This window comes from Manis javanica, chromosome 13 (genome assembly GCF_040802235.1).
Source record: "Manis javanica isolate MJ-LG chromosome 13, MJ_LKY, whole genome shotgun sequence".
NCBI classification, from domain to species: Eukaryota; Metazoa; Chordata; class Mammalia; order Pholidota; family Manidae; genus Manis; species Manis javanica.
The window spans coordinates 43,650,383-43,672,939 of NC_133168.1; the positions used below are offsets into that span (position 1 = coordinate 43,650,383).

The 22,557-nt window shown below is 35.3% G+C and overlaps 1 protein-coding gene across 16 annotated transcripts in view; it reads right to left on the bottom strand.

Annotated features, from left to right (window-relative positions):
* The window catches only part of TRDN (triadin), a 486,197-nt gene that overhangs the window by 153,704 nt on the left and 309,936 nt on the right, over nt 1-22,557 (bottom strand). For all 16 annotated transcript variants that reach the window (XM_073219550.1, XM_073219549.1, XM_073219542.1 and 13 more), the window contains one exon: nt 2,974-3,027. In XM_073219550.1, coding sequence (XP_073075651.1) covers nt 2,974-3,027 — 54 coding nt within the window. The remainder of the gene's footprint in view (nt 1-2,973; nt 3,028-22,557) is intronic.

Consider the following 22,557-nt stretch of genomic DNA (forward strand, 5'->3'; position numbering starts at 1 on the left):
TTTGCATCTTAATGAGACTGCAATGGCTGATATTTCAGTTGTTTTGTTCTCTTCCTATCTTCTATGTATAATAAATATATAAGATGTTTAATATTTGCTTTAGGAGTCCAAAAGAAAAAAAAGCCTCTGGTAATTTACTAATACAGTTGCATACAGATCCATCTTTTAAGGTGAGTTCCACTATGGTTTCTGTCCTTAGGCATTTCATTCTCAATTCATTCAATTTTATTCCAACCATTGCACCTGATTAAAAAATAATTCCTTATTTCTCTCCTTCCTTTCCCATTTTAATCTATATTCCTTTCTTCAACACAATTCATGAACTAGATTGATCCCCCCCTTTAAGTTGTAACTGGTGGGTCAACGACTGCCTGGATGACCCTCCATCTGTTCAATGTAAACCTGTCCAAAAGTGAGTCATCATCTCTTCTTTTAAGCTAGTTCTTTTCCCTGGGACTTATTTATGACAATTATAATCATCCTGTTTCTTATTTGCATTTTTCTTATGTCGTTGGTACCATTATAGTTGAGGCATCATTTCATGTCTTGATAATGACAACTGCATGTCATAATTACTACGAACTCTTTTTATTTACTTAAGTCATCTTCCCACTAACAATGCATTTTCCTTCTGCTAATTTAGGTTTTAGTCATGCTCCAAGTCCAAGTTAATGAGGAACCCCTCGACCCCCGGCCCTTAATGATAATCACTTTGTCTTAACTCATATGGTATTTATTACTCTGCAATTCATTTCAGTACTGCATGATCCTCTAATTGTTATATTTAAAATTTTCTTGCATCTCAATATTGTAGTCTCCTCTAGCATACAGACATTTATTTCAGTCTCCTCAATGCCTCAAAATTCTGCTACTTTAAAAAAAAAAACACTTGCAAGCAATGCATGCTAAATCTTCATAACAATTATAATTAAATATGCATATTTTACACACAATTTATATGAAACTGGATTTTAAATTTCATTTGTTATAAAAGTAAAAATAAATAAATAAATGAACAGATATACTCTAACCTTTTACCACACCACCAACATCATTATCGATTTTGCCTCTGCTATCGCAACATTGCCAGTTGTGTTTAAGCTCTGTCTCCGCATGAAGCACTTACAGATATCGCTTATTTGTAGGCATAATTCAATTATGTATCTATGGGGGGTATAAAATTTGTCTAAGAAAGATCTGTGGAGAATGTACACAACACCAGTGACATTTGTCCCTGTGTGGTGTGTCCCCACTGATGTGTCATTGCCATTTTAGTAAACAGATCCCAACTCCTGCTTTGTACACTGTATGTAATCAACACTTTCATCTAATTTCCTTAGAAGTGTAGCACTGACAAGCCTTTGAAACTCAAGGATATTATTATTCACTCAACAACAAATCTTTTACTCCAAAGGCATGATTTCTGAGACTGCTTTGTTCAGTGTGGTTGGAATGTAAAAATGAAGAGCCCAGGGCCCAATGTTCAAAGCTGAAGCAGTTTCCAGATAGTTCTTCAATTTCATTCCCTCGAATACGAGACAGGAGTAACATTAAATTTCTGCCTTAAGTCATAGTTCCACATCCACGTAGCCCACAGAAGCCTCATTCTAAACAAGGTGTCTTAAGGCAATTGTGTTTTTTTTATGAGAACATGTATACATTACCGTAATGATTCCTTGAACTGGTACACATTCGAGGGATTCACTCTGAGTTGCGTTTTTATGAATAAAAACCAAAAGTGATGATAGCATTTGCCCTGCCTTTCTACCTTCTGTAATATTTATTACACTTCCTATTAGAACTCTCCAAAAGAGGAATCCATTTTCTTGAACAATCTGATGATCAAATGAAGACTAAAAACATATCTTAGCTTTTAATCATTCTAGTACATATTACTCATAAACAACATCATTGGGTCAAGTGAAATTTAGCCAGCCCATTTTACCAATATTTACTGTCTGCAAATAGTTGGGTCCAGGATTAATTATAACAGAAAACTTTGGTCAGATACAATCATGCCTTATGCTGAGGAGTCTGCTACAAGGGCTTTCTGTCCAGAAACAAATATACCACCACCTAAATATATCTCCTTTATTGCTCACTATTGAATAATGTAGCATAAAAGAGCAAGTAAAGATTTTTTCCACTAAATATTTTACCCTTTTTTTCCCCAAGTGTGTTCTGTAAAGTTTTCATACATGACAAAGGCAGAACACTTGTGCTCTTCCCTAATGATTTCATCAAATTACTCCTCATGATTTGAGAATAAAGGTCATGCAACTCATACTCCATTCTGTTGACTGGGGGCACAGTGGAGTTTAGAATAGCTTTCTTAGATGATGTGATTACAGATGATGCTTAAGAAATAAATTTATAAGAAAATTATTTAAAAAATATATTCCCAAAACTTGAAGAATTAATATTTTTCTGGGGTCTCTTAAAGAAAACTACTTTTGATGCTCCAAAGATACTAGTAAGTGATAAAACTGATTTTCTCAGATGCTCATAGAAGCTATGGTGATTACTTTATAGTCATAGCTGGAACCTGATTTTTGCAGTCATGGTGTAGATGAGGTAATACTAACTTAACATTCTCACTGGTTTTTCTAATATGACACAAATTACAAGGTGTAACTGAATACACTGGAAAATCTGAATATTATTTTATATCTCTATCAATTGATCTATGGTTTAGTTTTGGAAACATAAGTAAAAAGTCAATAACTGAAGTTTGGAGTCAAGATCTAGTTCTCGGGTCCTTCTGTGGTTCCTCTGCAAATTCGACATTTTTAGTTGTGCTTTCCTCAATGACTGTATAAATTATAGAAATGTTTATTTTAATGCAATATAATATTTTCTATAATAACCCAGCAGATGGTGCTATTCTGCAATAAATGGCTTTTGCTTTTGTCAATAAAATGCTGTGTACTTAAAAAATATATACTGGAATTTATCAAGTGTTTTATTACTTACCTTGTGCTGCAGCTTTTATAGTTCCTTGTTTGACTTCAGGAGTTTTCCCTGGTTCTTATAAAAAGAAAAAGATAAGTAATTACTATGAAGTATCATTTCAGAAAGACAGAAAACAAAAAAAGGGAAAATTTTCAGAATCAAAACAAAAAAACACTGCCCTTGGTGCTCAGTATTTCTGTTAAGAAATGACCACCATATATGGAGAATCACTGAGAATTAGGCTTATTGAGATGAAAAAATGAACCAAAACAATATAAAAGGAAACTTTCCAGAACTATTTGCGTCACTGTTCACTGTCTATGGAACGTGTTGCATTTGCTTAGCGCCTGCATTTCAATATTTCAGAATTCTTTGTAAATTATTTCTGTTTTATCGGCCCTTTGAAAAAGATTAAGACATAAAGAGTTTCATTGAAGGTCATGGAGTAACGAGCACGAGTATAAAGCTTAGAACAACTAATTTTCAGCTGCAGTCTTTGACTTAGGATGCCATTCCCATACCGCGGCGGTGCCTCTGGTCAAACACTGCCGTGCGACCCTGGCAACAGCGTGCCTTGGGGAGAATGGGCAAGTTTCATTTGGAATCTTTCTTCCCTCTTGTCTTAGGTTTTTGTTTTCTTATTTTCGTTTGTTCAGAATTTTCTTTTTAAAGAAGCAGGATACCAAAAAAAAAAAAACAAAAAACATATGATGAACACAAGTACATTATTTACTAAATTAGCATGAAAAACAAAGAGGAAATCAAGATTTTGAAAGACAATGGCTCATTTCATATTTCACTAAGTAATCGTTCATGACTATCTTCACTAAGTTTTCAAAAATTAAATTATAGTTTAACGGTATGGGAAGGAAGACCCTGGTCATGTGCTTTTGATAGTGACCTTCATTCATTCATTACAAATTTATTTAGGACCTATTATGTATATGCACTAAGCTAGGTATAAATGTAGTAATTGACACAAATACATATTCAATCTTTCATTTAGTTACCATAAAATGTTACCTACAGCTTGCTTAATATTATAATTCTAGTTAGAGTTATAAAATAATAAGAAAGAATCATAATAACTTGTCAAAGGATCATAAAATTTCCATGATTTTTTTGGGCAAACAAAAGAGGCTCAATTTCTAATTCATGTTTTACCTCTGGTTTGGTGAGTTATTCATTTATAGCATAATCGTAATTATGAAAATGCAAGTTTTTCATCCTGTTTTTATGTAAAAACAGCATTGTTTGATTTTTATATATGATTTTCATTATTACCATATTTAATTCTTCAGACCAATTATCTTTTGCTGAAATTAAATTGAGTCTATTCTACTGTGATCTCTTTATTATAAATTTTCATTTTTTTCTGGAGGAAAACCCCATGAAAATTCATGTTAGTGTTACCTTTGTCATGCCTAGAATAGATGTCAATTAATAATTAGCCAAGATTTACTTATAGATATCAAATTCTTAACTAATATATTTCTAACTATTGCTCTAACTCTACCTTTGTAAGTAGCATTTAGTAGGCAGTTAATAAATAACTGGTACATGAAAGGATGAAAGAATAGATCTAAAAGATCACCAAAAGTGCCCCAGACTGCTCAGGTGTTTTATTCCTCCAAGATCTCAACATATTAGAGAATTGTAGTTTTTGATTTTTAAAAACGAAGATGTTAAAATCATAGCCAGTGAAGTAAGTACCTTAGAATTTTTACAGCTAATTTTCCAATCATCTCTTTCTCCTTTATATCCTCTTAAATCACTGATCCTAAAATGATCCCTGCACACCAAGATTCTGTTGGGCCACCCAGTACAATCCATGAATTCTGGAAAACTTTTCTTAGGGCCCTATTACTTTTCCTACGGGTCATTCAGTTTCTCGGTCAGCTGCTTTCTTCCTCAGTGGTCAGGAGCAGATCATGCGCTTGACTGTTCAACATTCCCCGTTTGAGTATTTGGACAGGCGATAGACAGTTCATCTCTCAACAGAGTCATTTATTCACTAATCTTATCCTGTATCTATTTGGGTGTGTGCACATTGAGCGGGCATGTTTTAAGATCTCATAACCTAGGGACTCTTTTTCCTACCATATCATAGCTTCTTCTCCACCCCACCCCCTCAAAATAATCCCATCAATCCACTAATGGACAGCAATTCATGAGAGGTACTGTGCCCAGATAGAAAGTGTTAATTGTAAAGGGGTTGTTCTACACTGTCTTTCCACAATAGAAAAACTGTTATAGATTGAACTCTCAGTGTCATAGCACTAATATACTGTTTGCCTCTCACAATTCCACCTATTCTTTCTCTGATTTCAAACTTTGAAATTTATCTATATCAATTCAGAAATGATTATGTGAACTGTATCTTAGTAGAAATTAATAGTTTAACACCAAATGCTTTTCAACAAGTCTGCCAATTTCCATCTGTCCAACATCAGCCTCAAATCTATCTGGGGCACATGCAGAAGCAATCAGATTGAACATCTGCTTGTGTACAGCATTTCAATTTTCAAAACCACAAGGCTTTAAGGAGAGAGTCAATTCTGAGACCATAAATGTACATTAAGAAGGCCACACCAAAAGCTGAGTGAAAACACATCCAATCCAAGTTTTCACTATAAATAATTTTTCTGTCTCCATTTTATTCCTGCCAGCTGCAAAAGAAACTAACTTTTCATTTCAAAAATATACACAGATAAAGAAGAAAGTATGAGTGTCATGTTCTCGGCACCATTCAACAATCATCAAGTGATGGTCAGTCTTCCTTCCTCTGTATTACTCACCACCTCCACTGCACATATACCACATGAAAATTTTACTATATAAAATGTTATCTCTCCTAAGTTTTTATCGGATAATTTTTATAGTTATATTTTCTAAATAAAATATGGTGATGTAAATAAAAACAGAATAATAAAATTCAATTGTAGATTATTATAATTATGAAATTGATAAATAATATCATGGACTACAAAATTAGAGACAAGATAGACCTAGGTTAAAGTGTCAGCAGAAGCCACTTGGGGATATGCTGGCAGGAAATTATGAGAGAAGTTAGTATTCTCAGGTTCATGGTGAATTTATATAAGCAAATTGTCATGAATCAGATAAGTCAAATATTTCTCTCTTCTGATTCCATAGCCATGGAACAATCTGATTTACAAAATTCAAAAAGTATTTTGAGTCTGTAATATTTTGTTAAGGAATCAATTTTTGCATACAGGTTTGAATATTAGTCTAATATCATGAACTTTTCATTTATAGAGCTCTGTTTATACTGACTTCTTCAAATGTGAAATGTAAATCCACTGAGTTTTCAAATATAGGTTCACATAACTGTGATAACAAATGCTCTACCATGCTGTCAGTCCAGAATTGGTCTTTGACTAATGGGCAGGAGATAAGGAATATCAGTATTATGGAAATCATACTTAAGTTTTAAATATTTTCTAAACAATCCCCAGTTGAGAGAGAATATTTACTTTTTCAAAGTTTGCAATGAACAATCCCTAAAGAACATATAAATCCCTTCACTTCATCAAATAACAGCAAAATAAATAAGAAAGATGACCCCTTATTCCACCCCAGCTGAAGGAAAGCACCTGTCTGTTGGATAGAAGAGTAATCTGACAGGGGCAGGAGAATGAGTGGCAACAGGTGGTAAAATAGGTAATGAGTTCTGATGGCACAGTCTTCATCCTGCTCATTTTGCAATGTCCAGCTCACTGCACTCAGCAGTACAGACTTATATTCCAATGTGTGAATGTATTTTAATTATCTACTTATGCCTCCTTACTAATCTACAAATTCCCCAAGATCAGTGACTGTTATTTATTTAACTTCATAACCTAAACATCTGGCATTATGCTGGGAAAAAGGTAATAAACATGTAAGGAACTGATTACATAAAAAGTCAAATTGTAAAAAAAAAATCCAATTGATCAGAAACTGGATTATTGTCTAACTCCATACACAAAAGTAAACTCAAAATGGATCAAAGATCTGAATGTAAGTCATGTAACCATAAAACTCTTAGAGGAAAACATAGAGAAAAAAATCTGTTGAACATAAGTAGACGTAATTTTTTCCTGGACAGATCTCCTCAGGCAAGGGAAGCAAAATTAAAAATTAACAAGTGGGACTATATCAAACTAAAAAGTTTCTGTATAGAAAAGGACATCAGCAGCAGAACAAAAAGGCCTCCTACAGTTATGGGGAAATATATATTCATAAATGACTAATCTCATAAGGGGTTAACCTCCAAAATATATAAAGAACTAATATGTCTCAACATTGAAAAAACAAATAACCTAATTAGAAAATGGGTGGAGGACCTGAACAGACATTCTCCAAAGAAGAAATACAAATGGCCAACAGGCACATGAAAACGTACTTCACATTGCTAATTATCAGGGAAATGCAAATCAAAACCACAATGAGGTATCACCCCACACAAGTTAGAATGGCCAACATCCAAAAGACAAGAAACAACAAGTGTTGGTGAGGATGCGGAGAAAAGGGAACCCGCCTTTACTGTAGGTGGGAATATGAATTGGTGCAACTGCTGTGGAAAGCAGTATGGAGGTTCCTCAAAAAATGAAAAATACAAATACTATTTGATCCAGTAATTCCACTTTTAGATTTACCCCAAGAAAACAAAATCTGTCATTTGAAAAGATATATGCATCCCTATGTTTACGGCCACACTATTTACAATAGTCAAGATATGGAAGCAATGTCAGTGTTGTTCAATAAATGAATGGATATAGAGGAGGTGGTAAATATACACGGTGGAAAATTATTCAGCCGTAAAAAGAAAAAAAATCCTGCCATTTTACAACATGAATGGATCTAGAGGATATTACGCTCAGTGAAATAAGCCAGGCAGAGAAAGATAAATACCATATGATTTCACTCATTGGTGGAATATAAAAACAAAGCAAAATGAAAGAGCAAAGCAGCAGTAGATTCACAGACACTGAGAAGTGACTAGGGGTTACCAAGAAGGGGTTGGGGCAGGTGGTGGGATAGGGTGAAGGGGATAAAGGGGAAAAATAATTTGCAATCACAAAATAAGTTGGTCATGGGGATGGTAGCACAGCATGGAGAATATAGTCAGTGTTTCTGTAATATCTTTCTATGTTGATGATAGCAACTGCCCTGGAGGGGTAAAGATTTAATAATATGGGTAACTGTTAAACCACAGAGTTGTACATTTGAAACCAATATAAGATTGTGTATCAAAGATACTTTAAAAAAAATTTACCAGTTTTAAATGAAACATTAAATTTAGGAATCTGCTTCATTTTTAAAATTACACAAAACTAATTTAGACTCTTTTTTTCTTTGTTATTGTACATTATACAGATGTTTAAATGCTTAAATATTAAATTTTAAAATTCTAATTTTAAATTTCAGGAGTTGATTTTTACTATAATACACTGTGATCGTGATTGTGTTTTGGTATCTTACAGAATTTCATATCTCAAACAAATTTCCAATTTCTTTGCATATATTTGGAAATCTAGGAATTCTGTTTAAAAGCATGACATGAACTAAACATTTCTTTAGAAATCAAATTATGAGTCAATCTTAATTTTCCAAAAGAGAAACGGAATTTTTTTTAAGCCATCTCTTGCTAATTCCAAAGGTGTTTAGGCTGTTTATGGACAATAACACCAAATATAGAAGAGCTGAGTGACATTTTTACAAGCCAGAAGAGAAATTAATATCCACAGTTCAGCAGTTAACTTTGAACCAGCAATATAAAGGCTCTTTGTTCCTTCAAAATGTATCATAATTCTTTGAAAAAGTTACTAGAAATTAATGACAAATTTTCCTGCAACCCAATGAGCTGCTAAATCAAGCTCCAAATTATTGTTTTCATTTTTATAAAATCCAATGTAATTTTAGATGTAGACACTTGGAAAATAGAGAAAGGTTAAGATTTAAGCTAAAAGTTACTACATGCGTAAATGGTCTTAAACTAAGCCTCTTGTACTTGTAGCTCCAGGAAAGCATGTTTCAGTACGATAATTACCCTATTGAGATGAAATTGATCATGATGCAGCCTTTGGCTATCCTGTCTGACCAAGGGGACTGAAGGATAAAGGGAGGGTCTATTTACTGTCAGATATGCAAACTGAAAAAGGTACATAATGCAGAAATATGAACAATTTATCAAAAATAATCTGTTATTACTAGATGTTAAAAAGTCTAAATAAGTAAGCAGCATCATTTACAATAGGTTGCTAGACTTTATTTTCCAGAAACTCTTCATCAAGTAATGTATTTTGTTTTAGAATCTAAGTAGCCTTCAACTTAGTATTTAAGCATTATAAAGTTTAGTCCAAAAAAAGATTATTCAATGTCTACTAAAATATTCCCTTGATTTTTTTCTTAATATTAAAGAAAGCAGACTATCTTTTCCATTAAAACCATTCCCAGCATTTCTTCATTTGAAAAAAAAAAAGAACTTTGATGTTTTACTTAAATCTACGTAAAAATCTACTCATAGTTTCCCTACATGGAATCAACTTTTTCTTACCTTATTTGGAGAGAATTAGGCATGAAAAAAAAGAAGACTGATTAAAGAAACATCAGTGAAAATATTCACAACTAGGGAATTAGAGTGATGTGTATTTCCCCTGTGGCATCATCCAGCTCTCTGGATAGAAATGTAAGAATGACGGATTTCTTGAGACTTTTATAATTTGGAATTTAGAGTTGAAGACCAAGGTATCAATTTATATAAGTAATTAGAAGAAGGAAACTTTTTTATTAAAAAGGGAAATGATGAATGAGACACAAATCATTTGGCCTTTAACTCTACAAAAATATATGACATGTTAAGAGGAGGCCTGATTCCATTAGATTAAGGAAAAGCCTCTGGCCATACAGCTAATAAAACATGAATGCTATACCATGGGAAGATATGGGGTCCCATTCTTGGGGATTCAGGAAGAGATAGCTGTCTAAGAGGGGTCCTAGATGTATCTGCCTAAAGCAGAGATGGTGCCAGCTGATCACTCCAGGTGTCCTTGTATCCTCTGTGGCACCTTTCTAAAATCAAAGACTATGAACACAGATAAGAGTACTTGAAAAATTTACCTATATTATGTTTTAATAACAAATTTCTTGATTATTTTTTTTATTATTGAGGCTTACTATAAAATAATTATTCCATTTTCTCTGATAATACTTTAAAAGCAAGCATTCTAACTACCAAACTGGACTGATTATATTAGGATAAGTATAAACTTAGAACATTTAAGGGTGCAAGTAGAAGTGTGATCCTTTTATTGAAATAAATGTCATGATTTGGAAAATCACTGCCTTCCCAGTAGGAGTGATTTATTACCTTACATAGGAATGATTTGGACACTCTAAGCATTATAAAATGAAACAAAATTAAGACAGAAAGAGTCAAGAGTGTATTTGAAAAAATAAGCTATTTAATTTTATACACACACACACGTAATGAAAACAGAATTTCTGACTGGTCAGCCATATTTTCCAGTTATAATTTCAATCTTAAAATTGAGAAGTACTGTTGGTACGTTCCCTAAATCGCAGCTTAACACATAGAATGGGGAGTGGTTTCTTCATAAAATGGCATGATAGAAAAGCAGGATCTAAAGTCAGCCCTCAAGAAATACAGCCCCTGTTGTTCTAGCATTAGTAAGCAATGTCTATGAATACTACCATTCCGTTTTCCACTTTTCTAGAAAATAAGAAACACAGCCCTTCCATTTCATTACTCAGTTTGGAAACGTTATATACAAACAGAATTAATAAGGATAGTGGAAGGAAAAACTGAGACTGAAGACTGGTTTATTCTTATTCTTATTTGTATTCTCAGTCTCTAACAGCACTGAGAAGGCATCCAGTAAATGTTTTGCATGAATAAGTGAATAATGATTAAGAGACAAGGTGTTCGAAAAATCATTCTTACACACCTGAAAATTCTAAACCAAATGAATAGCAATTATTCTCATAAAACTGCTCAGACTCACTGAGTTTTTTTTCTCTATAGTGCTGCAGATGTCTAAATCTGAGGATGTTACAATCAGCTTCAAAGAGAACCTAAGTTTCTTGTAAAAATGGCAAAGTTATAAAAAGCAGATTTATTACACTGATAAATTAGAATGATTTTCGAGAAGAAGGACTCCTTAACAGACGGTCCTAAATCAAACAAGGTGTATTTTTTTTTTTTTTTTTTTGAGAGGGCATCTCTCATATTTATTGATCAAATGGTTGTTAACAACAATAAAATTCAGTATAGGGGGGTCAATGCTCAATGTACAATCATTAATCCATCTCAAGCCTAATTCTCGTCAGTCTCCAATCTTCTGAAGCATAACGAACAAGTTCTTACATGGTGAACGAATTCTTACAGAGTGAATAAATTCTTACATGGTGAACAGTACAAGGGCATTCATCACAGAAACTTTCGGTTTTGATCATGCAATATGACCTATAAACCATCAGGTCAAATATGAATATTCATTTGATTTTTGTACTTGATTTATATGTTGATCCCACATTTCTCCTATTATTATTATTATTTTTATTTTTAATAAAATGCTGAAGTGGTAGGTAGATGCAAGATAAAGGTAGAAAACATAGTTTAGTGCTGTAAGAAGGCAAATATAGATGATCAGATGATCAGGTGTGTGCCTATGGACTAAGTATTAATCCAGGCTAGACAAGGGCAGCAAGACATCCACGGATGCAGAAGATTTCTCTCAAAGCAGGGGGGGTGAGGTTCTGAGCCTCACCTCTGTTGATCCCCAAATTCTCACCTGATGGCCCCCCTGCGACTGTGCCTGTCTTAGGTTGTTCCTCCCTTGAGGAATCTTACCCGTCTCTGGCTAACCAGTCATCTTCCGGGGCCATACAGGGAAATGTAAAGTTGGTAAGTGAGAGAGAAGCCATATTGTTTGCAAAGGTTAGCTTTTTACTTCTTTGCAGATTTATGCCCTGTGGCTTCTATGCCCAGCACTTGTCTCGAGGTATCTTTACCACCTGGAGGAATTATGATACTCGGTAAATTCGATATGAGGCACGAATTCTATTTAAGGTTTGTAATTAGGAAGGAAGAAGAAAAGCTATAGATGTAGCATATGAAGGAAACTTGGGAGGATTGATTATTTCTTTGACATATCTTCTTGTATAGTACCTTAATTATGTATAGGTTTTAAACTACTAACTAATTTGCACACACATATTAACATAATAGGAATACGGTGACATAAACAAAGCAAATCTATAATTACCATCCATCTCCAGTGAAGCCAAGAAAACCATTTAGGCACCCTAGGCATTTGTGAAAATTTATCTATGATATGATGGATATTGTCCAACTGTACTTGAACCATCAGACAAATTAAAGCAGCCCATTTCTGGGATCTGTTCACATCCCATATGTTCTTTTAACCATAGATAGTCTATAGTCATGAGATTTTGGGGTGCTACAACTTGCACCCCTCCCAACTCCTGGTTGAGTTCCAACAGTACAGATCTGGTCAAATTCGTTGTCTCACTGTATGCACATGCCAGCCTAGACATCTCCCTCCTCCTTCTTATGGCAAGTCCAGGAGACGGTGGGCTGGATGCAGCCACAACCGCAGCATCGTCCGAATCCCTGTGGAGGCTTTTTGATGATCATCCCCGGGCACGAGTCCTCCAGAGAGTGCTGATGCCGGAAGCTCCTCCTCATATCGTATCTTAGTTCATTTTCTGGGTATCCAAGCTACGCCTTGATCTTCTGCGTAGAAACAAACAGACCCTTTGCCCACACTTTGACATGCCCTCTATACCACTGTGCAGAACTCATTGGAGGTCAGCACACAGTAACTGCTTTTTTTTTTTTCTTTTTTTTTAATTAAGAGAAAGGAATATTATCAGAAAAGAGTACCTCCATAGCTGATCATCTGACACCCTTTAAGTGATCAACATTAAGGATATTTAAAGCATGCGTTGATCTTTGATTTACCAATAGTTTTATCCTGTTAAGGAGTAATCCCCCTTTTCTTTCTTTCTTTTTTTTTAAAATTTTTAATCTACACTTACCTGAAGAATACTATGTTTACTATGCTCTCCCCTATATCAGGTCCCCCCTAACAACCACATTACGGTTACTGTCCATCAGCTTAGCAAAATGTGGTAGAGTCACTACTTGTCCTCTCTGTGTTGTGCAGCCCACCCTCCCCTTTCTCCCTCCCCCCCATGCATGCTAATCTTAATACCCCCCTTCTTCTTCCCCCCCCTTATCCCTCCCTGCCCACCCATCCTCCCCAGTTCCTTTCCCTTTGGTACCTGTTAGTCCATTTTTGGGTTCTGTAATTCTGCTGCTGTTTTGTTCCTTCAGTTTTTCCTTTGTTCCTATACTCCTCAGATGAGTGAAATCATTTGGTATTTCTCTTTCTCCGCTTGGCTTATTTCACTGAGCATAATACTCTCCAGCTCCATCCATGTTGCTGCAAATGGTTGGATTTTTCCACTTCTTATGGCTGAGTAGTATTCCATTGTGTATATGTACCACATCTTCTTTATCCATTCATCTACCGATGGACATTTAGGTTGCTTCCAATTCTTGGCTATTGTAAATAGTGCTGCGATAAACATAGGAGTGCATCTGTCTTTCTCAAACTTGATTGCTGCGTTCTTAGGGTAAATTCCTAGGAGTGGAATTCCTGGGTCAAATGGTAGGTCTGTTTTGAGCATTTTGATGCACCTCCATACTGCTTTCCACAATGGTTGAACTAATTTACATTCCCATCAGCAGTGTAGGAGGGTTCCCCTTTCTCCACAGCCTCGCCAACATTTGTTGTTGTTTGTCTTTTGGATGGCAGCTATCCTTACTGGTGTGAGGTGATACCTCATTGTAGTTTTAATTTGCATTTCTCTGATAATTAGCGATGTGGAGCATCTTTTCATGTGTCTCTTGGCCATCTGTATTTCTTTTTTGGAGAACTGTCTGTTCAGTTCCTCTGCCCATGTTTTAATTGGGTTATTTGTTTTTTGTTTGTTGAGGGGTGTGAGCTCTTTATATATTCTGGACGTCAAGCCTTTATCAGATCTGTCATTTTCAAATATATTCTCCCATACTGTAGGGTTCCTTTTTGTTCTATTGATGGTGTCTTTCGCTGTACAGAAGCTTTTCAGCTTAATGTAGTCCCACTTGCTCATTTTTGCTGTTGTTTTCCTTGCCCGGGGAGATATGTTCAAGAAGAGATCACTCATGTTTATATCTAAGAGGTTTTTGCCTATGTTTTTTTCCAAGAGTTTAATGGTTTCGTGACTTACATTCAGGTCTTTGATCCATTTTGAGTTTACCTTTGTATATGGGGTTAGACAATGGTCCAGTTTCATTCTCCTACATGTAGCTGTCCAGTTTTGCCAGCACCATCTGTTGAAGAGACTGTCATTTTGCCATTGTATATCCATGGCTCCTTTATCAAATATTAATTGACCATATATGTTTGGGTTAATTTCTGGGGTCTCTAATCTGTTCCACTGGTCTGTGGCTCTGTTCTTGTGCCAGTACCAAATTGTCTTGATTACTATGGCTTTGTAGTAGAGCTTGAAGTTGGGGAGTGAGATCCCCCCTACTTTATTCTTCTTTTTCAGGATTGCTTTGGCTATTCGGGGTCTTTGGTGTTTCCATATGAATTTTTGAATTATTTGTTCCAATTCATTGAAGAATGTTGCTGGTAATTTGAGAGGGATTGCATCAAATTTGTATATTGCTTTCGGCAGGATGGCCATTTTGACGATATTAATTCTTCCTAGCCATGAGCATGGGATGAGTTTCCATTTATTAGTGTCCCCTTTAATTTCTCTTAAGAGTGACTTGTAGTTTTCAGAGTATAAGTCTTTCACTTCCTTGGTTAGGTTTATTCCTAGGTATTTTATTCTTTTTGATGCAATGGTGAATGGAATTGTTTTCCTGATTTCTCTTTCTATTGATTCGTTGTTAGTGTATAGGAAAGCTACAGATTTCTGTGTGTTGATTTTGTATCCTGCAACTTTGCTGTATTCCGATATCAGTTCTAGTAGTTTTGGAGTGGAGTCTTTAGGGTTTTTTATGTACAGTATCATATCATCTGCAAATAGTGACAGTTTAACTTCTTCTTTACGAATCTGGATTCCTTGTATTTCTTTGTTTTGTCTGATTGCCGTGGCTAGGACCTCCAGTACTATGTTAAATAACAGTGGGGAGAGTGGGCATCCCTGTCTGGTTCCCGATCTCAGTGGAAATGCTTTCAGCTTCTCGCTGTTCAGTATAATGCTGGCTGTGGGTTTATCATATATGGCCTTTATTATGTTGAGGTACTTGCCCTCTATTCCCATTTTGCTGAGAGTTTTTATCATGAATGGATGTTGAATTTTGTCAAATGCTTTTTCAGCATCTATGGAGATGATCATGTGGTTTTTGTCTTTCTTTTTGTTGATGTGGTGGATGATGTTGATGGATTTTTGAATGTTGTACCATCCTTGCATCCCTGGGATGAACCCCACTTGGTCATGGTGTATGATCCTTTTGATATACTGTTGAATTCTGTTTGCTAATATTTTATTGAGTATTTTTGCATCTACATTCATCAGGGATATTGGTCTGTAATTTTCTTTTTTGGTGGGGTCTTTGCCTGGTTTTGGTATTAGGGTGATGTTGGCTTCATAGAATGAGTTTGGGAGTATTCCCTCTTCTTCTATTTTGTGGAACACTTTAAGGAGAATGGGTATTATGTCTTCTCTGTGTGTCTGATAAAATTCCGAGGTAAATCCGTCCGGCCCCGGGGTTTTGTTCTTGGGTAGTTTTTTGATTACTGTTTCATTTTCTTTGCTTGTAATTGGTTTGTTTAACTTTTGTGTTTCTTCCTTGGTCAGTCTTGGGAGGTTGTATTTTTCTAGGAAGTTGTCCATTTCTTCTAGGTTTTCCAGCTTGTTGGCATATAGGTTTTCATAGTAGTCTTTAATAATTCTTTGTATTTCTGTGGAGTCTGTCGTGATTTTTCCATTCTCATTTCTGATTATGTTGATTTGTGTTGACTCTCTTTTTCTCTTAATAAGTTGGGCTAGAGGCTTATCTATTTTGTTTATTTTCTCAAAGAACCAGCTCTTGGTTTCGTTGATTTTTGCTATTGTTTTATTCTTCTCAATTTTGTTTATTTCTTCTCTGATCTTTATTATGTCCCTCCTTCTGCTGACTTTAGGCCTCATTTGTTCTTCTTTTTCCAGTTTTAATAGTTGTGATGTTAGACTATTCATTCGGGATTGTTCTTCCTTCTTCAAGTGTGCCTGGATTGCTATAGACTTTCCTCTTAAGACTGCTTTCGCTGCATCCCACAGAAGTTGGGGCTTAATGTTGTTGTTGTCATTTGTTTCTATATATTCCTTGATCTCTATTTTGATTTGTTCATTGATCCATTGATTATTTAGTAGCATGTTGTTAAGCCTCCATGTGTTTGTGAGCCTTTTTGTTTTCTTTGTAGAATTTATTTCTACTTTCATACCTTTGTGGTCTGAAAAATTGGTTGGTAGAATTTCAATATTGTGGAATTTACTGAGGCTCTTTTTGTGAGCTAGTATGTGGTCTATTCTGGAGAATGTTCCATGTGCACTTGAGAAGAATGTATATCCTGTTGCTTTTGGATGTAAAGTTCTATAGATGTCTATTAGGTCCATCTGTTCTAGTGTGTTGTTCAGTGCCTGTGTGTCTTTACTTATTTTCTGCCCGGTGGATCTATCCTTTGGGGTGAGTGGTGTGTTGAAGTCTCCTACAATGAATGCATTGCAGTCTATTTCCCTCTTTAGTTCTGTTAGTATTTGCTTCACATATGCTGGTGCTCCTGTATTGGGTGCATATATATTTAGAATGGTTATATCCTCTTGTTGGACTAAGCCCTTTATCATTATGTAGTGGCCTTCTTTATCTCTTGTTATTTTCTTTGTTTTGAAGTCTATTTTGTCTGATATTAGTACTGCAACCCCTGCTTTCTTCTCACTGTTGTTTGCCTGAAATATGTTTTTCCATCCCTTGACTTTTAGTCTATGCTTATCTTTGGGTTTAAGGTGAGTTTCTTGTAAGCAGCATATAGATGGGTCTTGCTTTTTTATCCATTCTATTACTCTATGTCTTTTGATTGGTGCATTAAGTCCATTTACATTTAGGGTGACTATTGAAAGATATGTACTTATTGCCATTGCAGGCTTTAGATTCGTGGTTACCAAAGGTTCAAGGTTAGCTTCTTTAGTATCTTACTGCCTAACTTAGCTCGCTTATTGAGCTGTTATATACACTGTCTGGAGAGTCTTTTCTTCTCTCCCTTCTTATTCCTCCTCCTCCATTCTTCATATGTTGTGTGTTTTGTTCTGTGCTCTTTTTAGGGGTGCTCCCATCTAGAGCAGTCCCTGTAGGATGCCCTGTAGAGGTGGTTTGTGGGAAGCAAATTCCCTCAGCTTTTGCTTGTCTGGGAATTGTTTGATCCCACCATCATATTTAAATGATAGTCGTGCTGGATACAGTGTCCTTGGTTCAAGGCCCTTCTGTTTCATTGCATTAAGTATATCATGCCATTCTCTTCTGGCCTGTAGGGTTTCTGTTGAGAAGTCTGATGTTAGCCTGATTGGTTTTCCTTTATAGGTGACCTTTTTCTCTCTAGCTGCCTTTAAAACTCTTTCCTTGTCCTTGATCCTTGCCATTTTAATTATTATGTGTCTTGGTGTTGTCCTCCTTGGATCCTTTAAGGCGCTGGGTTCTTGCAGGTGTGGATGTGGTCTGGATGTTGTCCTGTGTCCTGTGGTCTCTATTTTAGGAAGATTTTTCTTTGTTATATTTTCATAGCTCTATGTGTTTTTGGGAGGAGATTTCCACTGCTCTACTCACGCCACCATCTTGGCTCCGCCCCCCCAAACAAGGTGTATTTTTAAGCAAACAATTTCTGCCAAACTTTGTCCTCAGGCTAAACAGAGAGTTTAGGGATGAACAGCGTCCAATTTGATATTAAATGAGAAAATATTTCTCCAAATCATTACTGAGGTCCATCATCCATTCTTTTTTCCAGTATTTATTGCATATGTGCTTCAGTATTATATTACATATAAGAACTAGTTCCACCCATTAGAGACACTACATGAAAAATGCTAAATAGGTATAATAATTCGAGTTTTAGACATTGACAGTTTTTAAGAAGTCAGGATATAGGCCAGACTTGAAGGAGGTTAAGAGTACAGAAGCCAGAAGAGGAATGCGGGAAAGCCAGCTACAAAGTGCGTGAGCGCGTCAGGAGCCTGCATGGGGATTTTGCGTCAGTCAGGCTGGGGCAGCAGAGCTTGTTGGCTTGAATGAGAAGTAAAAATAAAATTTAAAAAGTCACTTAAAAGTTAATTATGGTCAAAATAATTAACCTCGAAGTCTCAGCAAATGAGACATGATTTTTTCTTAGAACATGGAGAGTCATCACACTTTTGAGCAAGGGAGTTTCACAGCAATGCTTTGAAGAGATAACACTTGCCATGATTGTCAGGAGAAAGAGTATATCCTGATAGAAGCCAGGTAAATCGTCACTGAAAAACTCAAGTTGTAAGATGATAACCTCTTAGACATCAAAAATGTTCATGGGATCCCCCCCTTCTCCAGGGAGAGGGTCTGGATTTGCGGCATCTCTCCCAGTTGCCTGTCACGGCATCCCCGATGGGGTTTTTGCTTTCTCTGCCTTTCCTACCAGTGGCCCTTTTATAGTTTGCTGTAAAGTTGCTGTTCAGCTAGTCTTCAGGTCATTTTCAGAGGGAATTGTTCCATATGTTACTGCAGATTTGGTGTGTCCATGGGAAAAGGTGAGTTTAGGATTTTCCTACTCAGCCATCTTAGAGTGCCCCGTGATACATTTTAGAGATGAAGAAACTGAGGAAGACAGCTATTGAATTATTTGTCAATGTCACACATCTAGAAATTGGTTGAAATGGGATTTGAGCATAGGTTGTATGCCTCTATGGCTCATGTCCTTAACCCCTGTCTGATATATTGCCACTTCCTACCTAATTTCTGGTTGTGGAGTCTGTGGAAACAAATTTTTTTTGTGTTGCTATAATTTCAAGTTTTACAAAAATTTTGAATGAAACAATAACAAAAGTCTGCTGCCTTACTTTTACCCTCCTTAAAGACTAATTTTTATAAAAAAATAGTATGTTTCAGTCTTCTCCCCATGTTCTCTCATCCTTTAAAATAAACTTTTTTCAATAGTTCTATTGTTTTAGTTTATAATTTACAGAGAGAAGGGACAGCATGAGGGAAGAAAAAATTATGGATATGGAAATTCCATCCTCACTTCGTATGTAGATTAGGGAGAGAAACAGAAACATGTGTGGACAACATAAGCAAGCATGGAAGCAATCAATTCCTTAAGAAAAGTCCTGGTGAAGTGCTGGGCAAGCTCAGAGGGAGAGAGCACTTGCACTTTGGGGATCAGGGTTTCCAGGAAATGATGGTTTTTGAGGTTGGATGTGAAGATAAATAGAAACGCAGATGACAGAGACGGAGAGTAGAGCCCCAGTTCTGTTTTTGTATGACAGGAGTTACTAAAACATGTCACATTCAGTTGGGTGTAAGCAGAAAGCAGCTTTGGTCTTTCAATAGCTACCACAGCAAACCCACTCTCTAGACTTGCTTTCCCCACTCCTTGGATGAAACAGGGGAAGATACCCTGTGGCTTTCCTCTTCAAGCACAGATAATAAAACAATGGTCTTTTTTTGTAAGCATTGAAAACATTCAAGTCCCAACCTCATCCCAATTCAAAATGGCCCCATAGCTCAGTTTGAGTTGCCCTGAGCACAGAAGTCTGCAAGTGGGAAGGATGCTGTGTGCTTTCTGTCCATTTTCCTCACTCCCGTATCCTATGGTTATCTGACACACCTCCACCGCCACTTCTCCTACTCTCCAGGTTAAGAGCAAAGGGGAGGGAGCAGTGATAGGGACACAGTGTTATTGGACTCTCTCAAGGAGAACCCAGCCTTGGTGCCATCTGTTCATGTCAGATGCCCAAAACTAATTGGTTCCTTCTCACGTGTGGCCTATTTGGGATTCTTTGAGGTGCCACTGGAGCTCCCCCACTGTTGTTGTTCCATGGTGTAGGAGGCCTCTTGTAGCTAGCTGCTTGAGAACCTAACTTCCTCAACCTGATCCCATTACCAGCATCCTTACTTTACTTCGATGAACCACTCAAGGGACAACTTCCCTTAGATTTTTCCAGGTGTGAGACAGGTACAAATGCATGAACTTGTCTGTCTCCACCCCACCACCTATTTTAGGGGATGAATACCAAATTTTCCAAAGCCCTCAAACTTGACTTAAGATAAAGAAGAAATACCGCCATTCTCTTTCTCTATCTTTCTAAGTATGCAGAAAATGTAGCCCAGTAACAACTCAAAAAAAATGTTTTCATCTTCCCAGTGAAAGACTCATTTGTAATATTGAGGGTTTTTAAAAAATGTTTGCACAGTAGAAAATATGATTTTGTTAGAACCTTGAATACAATGCCCAGGAGTTTCTTAAATTCATATATAATGTGGTATGTTTCATCAATGCCCTTTCATACTATTAAGTATATTAGTTAATAGTATCCTTTGATGGGGGTGAAATATTTTTGAAAATTAATCTGTCAGCTGTTACTACCTAACATCTGTATTTAGTTTCTCATGTAAATCTGCATTTAAAAATTCATTTCTGTTATCACATTCATTAAGATACACAAACATAAGTTATATATTATTTGTACAGAAGTTTGATACTGTTTATGGAACATGTAATGTAAATTCATCAAAACAAAGAATAATGTCTAAATCTGACAAAAATAATGATTGTCATCTTAATTGACAACTGAAACCTGTAAATTGATAAATCTGTAAATAATCACTTGTCCCTTTAAAATAAAAGTGTGAAAGCCTATTAATCACAGTTCTTATAATAAATTTTAATATTATTAGCCTGTCTTATTTGAATACATTATTTTTATGATATAACCATTATTATTTAGTCATATAAAAGGTTATAGTGCTATTAATTTAAAAAAACATTTCTGTAGTGAAAGAACACTACACTCTTGTTTTTAAGTATGATGCATATTATATTTCAAATATAAGAATAAATCTGAAATGTATTGTTATTTGTAAATTCAGAAAACTTAGAAATTCCTCCTTTGGATTATAAAAGTAGATCTCATTATTTTCAGTTTTGTTCATTTAAAAAACATTCATTAGATTTTTTTAATGCTGTATTTCTCATATTTTTTAGATTATTAACCTTATAATTTTTAATTTCACTCTTTTGAGAAAAGAAAAGCTCTTCTAAACTCTCCATAAGATAAAAAAACTAGAAAAGGCAACTAAAATATATTATGTTATTTTATGTAAGTATTTGAACTTCTTTTAAGTAAACAAGACTTTGTATGCTTCTCCCTAAAATCATTGAAGAAACTTAATCCCCAGCATTAATAATGACATACAAGTGTCCATTTTTTGTTTTGAAGTAAACACAGACTGTGTACACACAGGGCAGTAGTACATGTACTATTAGTAATGATAGTAGTAGCGACATCTACACTAGTATTAACAAATTTTGAACCTAGGTTCAAATTTCTTTGTTACAAAACTGAGGTATAGTCACTGTATCCACCAGTAGTATCAAATGCCTTTATTTGGGCCATTTTGCATTTAAAAAATACTATCAGTTATATTACATATTCATGTCTAGAATATTTAAATATTAAGTTTGCACCCCCAAAATTAGCTATATGAAGTTGACAACTTATCATTAACTAAATAATTGTAACAAAATTTTTAGTATACAGTTTTCATGTAATTGAAACAAATTCATGTTATTTTTAGAATTGTGTCCTTCTCACTTTATTTCTTGTGTGTAAAGGAATACACAAATTTTAACTTCAGCAGTGATCAGGGATATAGGGGTTAGCTACCATCTCAAATCCTTATGTAATTTCATAGAAAAGAATGTTAATGTCTGCTTGAACAGGATTGGGCATACAACAGTTTGACTTCTATAAACATCAAATATATGTATTAATACCTTAAGGTCTGTTTCATATCTAAACTGCATGCTTCTTTAAGATCTTAATTTGATGTCAAGTCTATGGTCCCAATTGCAGGACAACTTGTGAATATTTGTGTACATAGTATGCCTTATTCTTCATGCATTTCTTTGTTATTTGCCATTTATTGAATTCAAAGACACCAACTGTCCTCAATACAGAAGAGGAAGTCATGCTGTTTTCAGGTATTTCTTAAGTGATAGATCTCAGGAGAGACTCTAAAAGAATGTGTTCCTGTTTTGCCTGGCAAGTTCCTTTTAACTGAGAAAGTAGTTTAAAACACTGAATGTAAACTGCATGAAATGATTTTCTTAGACCAAATTAATTTGTTAGACTATTATGTATTAGTCTAACATACAACTAAAACCCAGATTTTTAAAAAAAGTTTTATTTAAATAATTCAATTTTAAACTTACTAAGATATGTTATAGACTTTAAACAATTTTTTAAAAATCTGGGAACAATCCAAAGAACAAATTC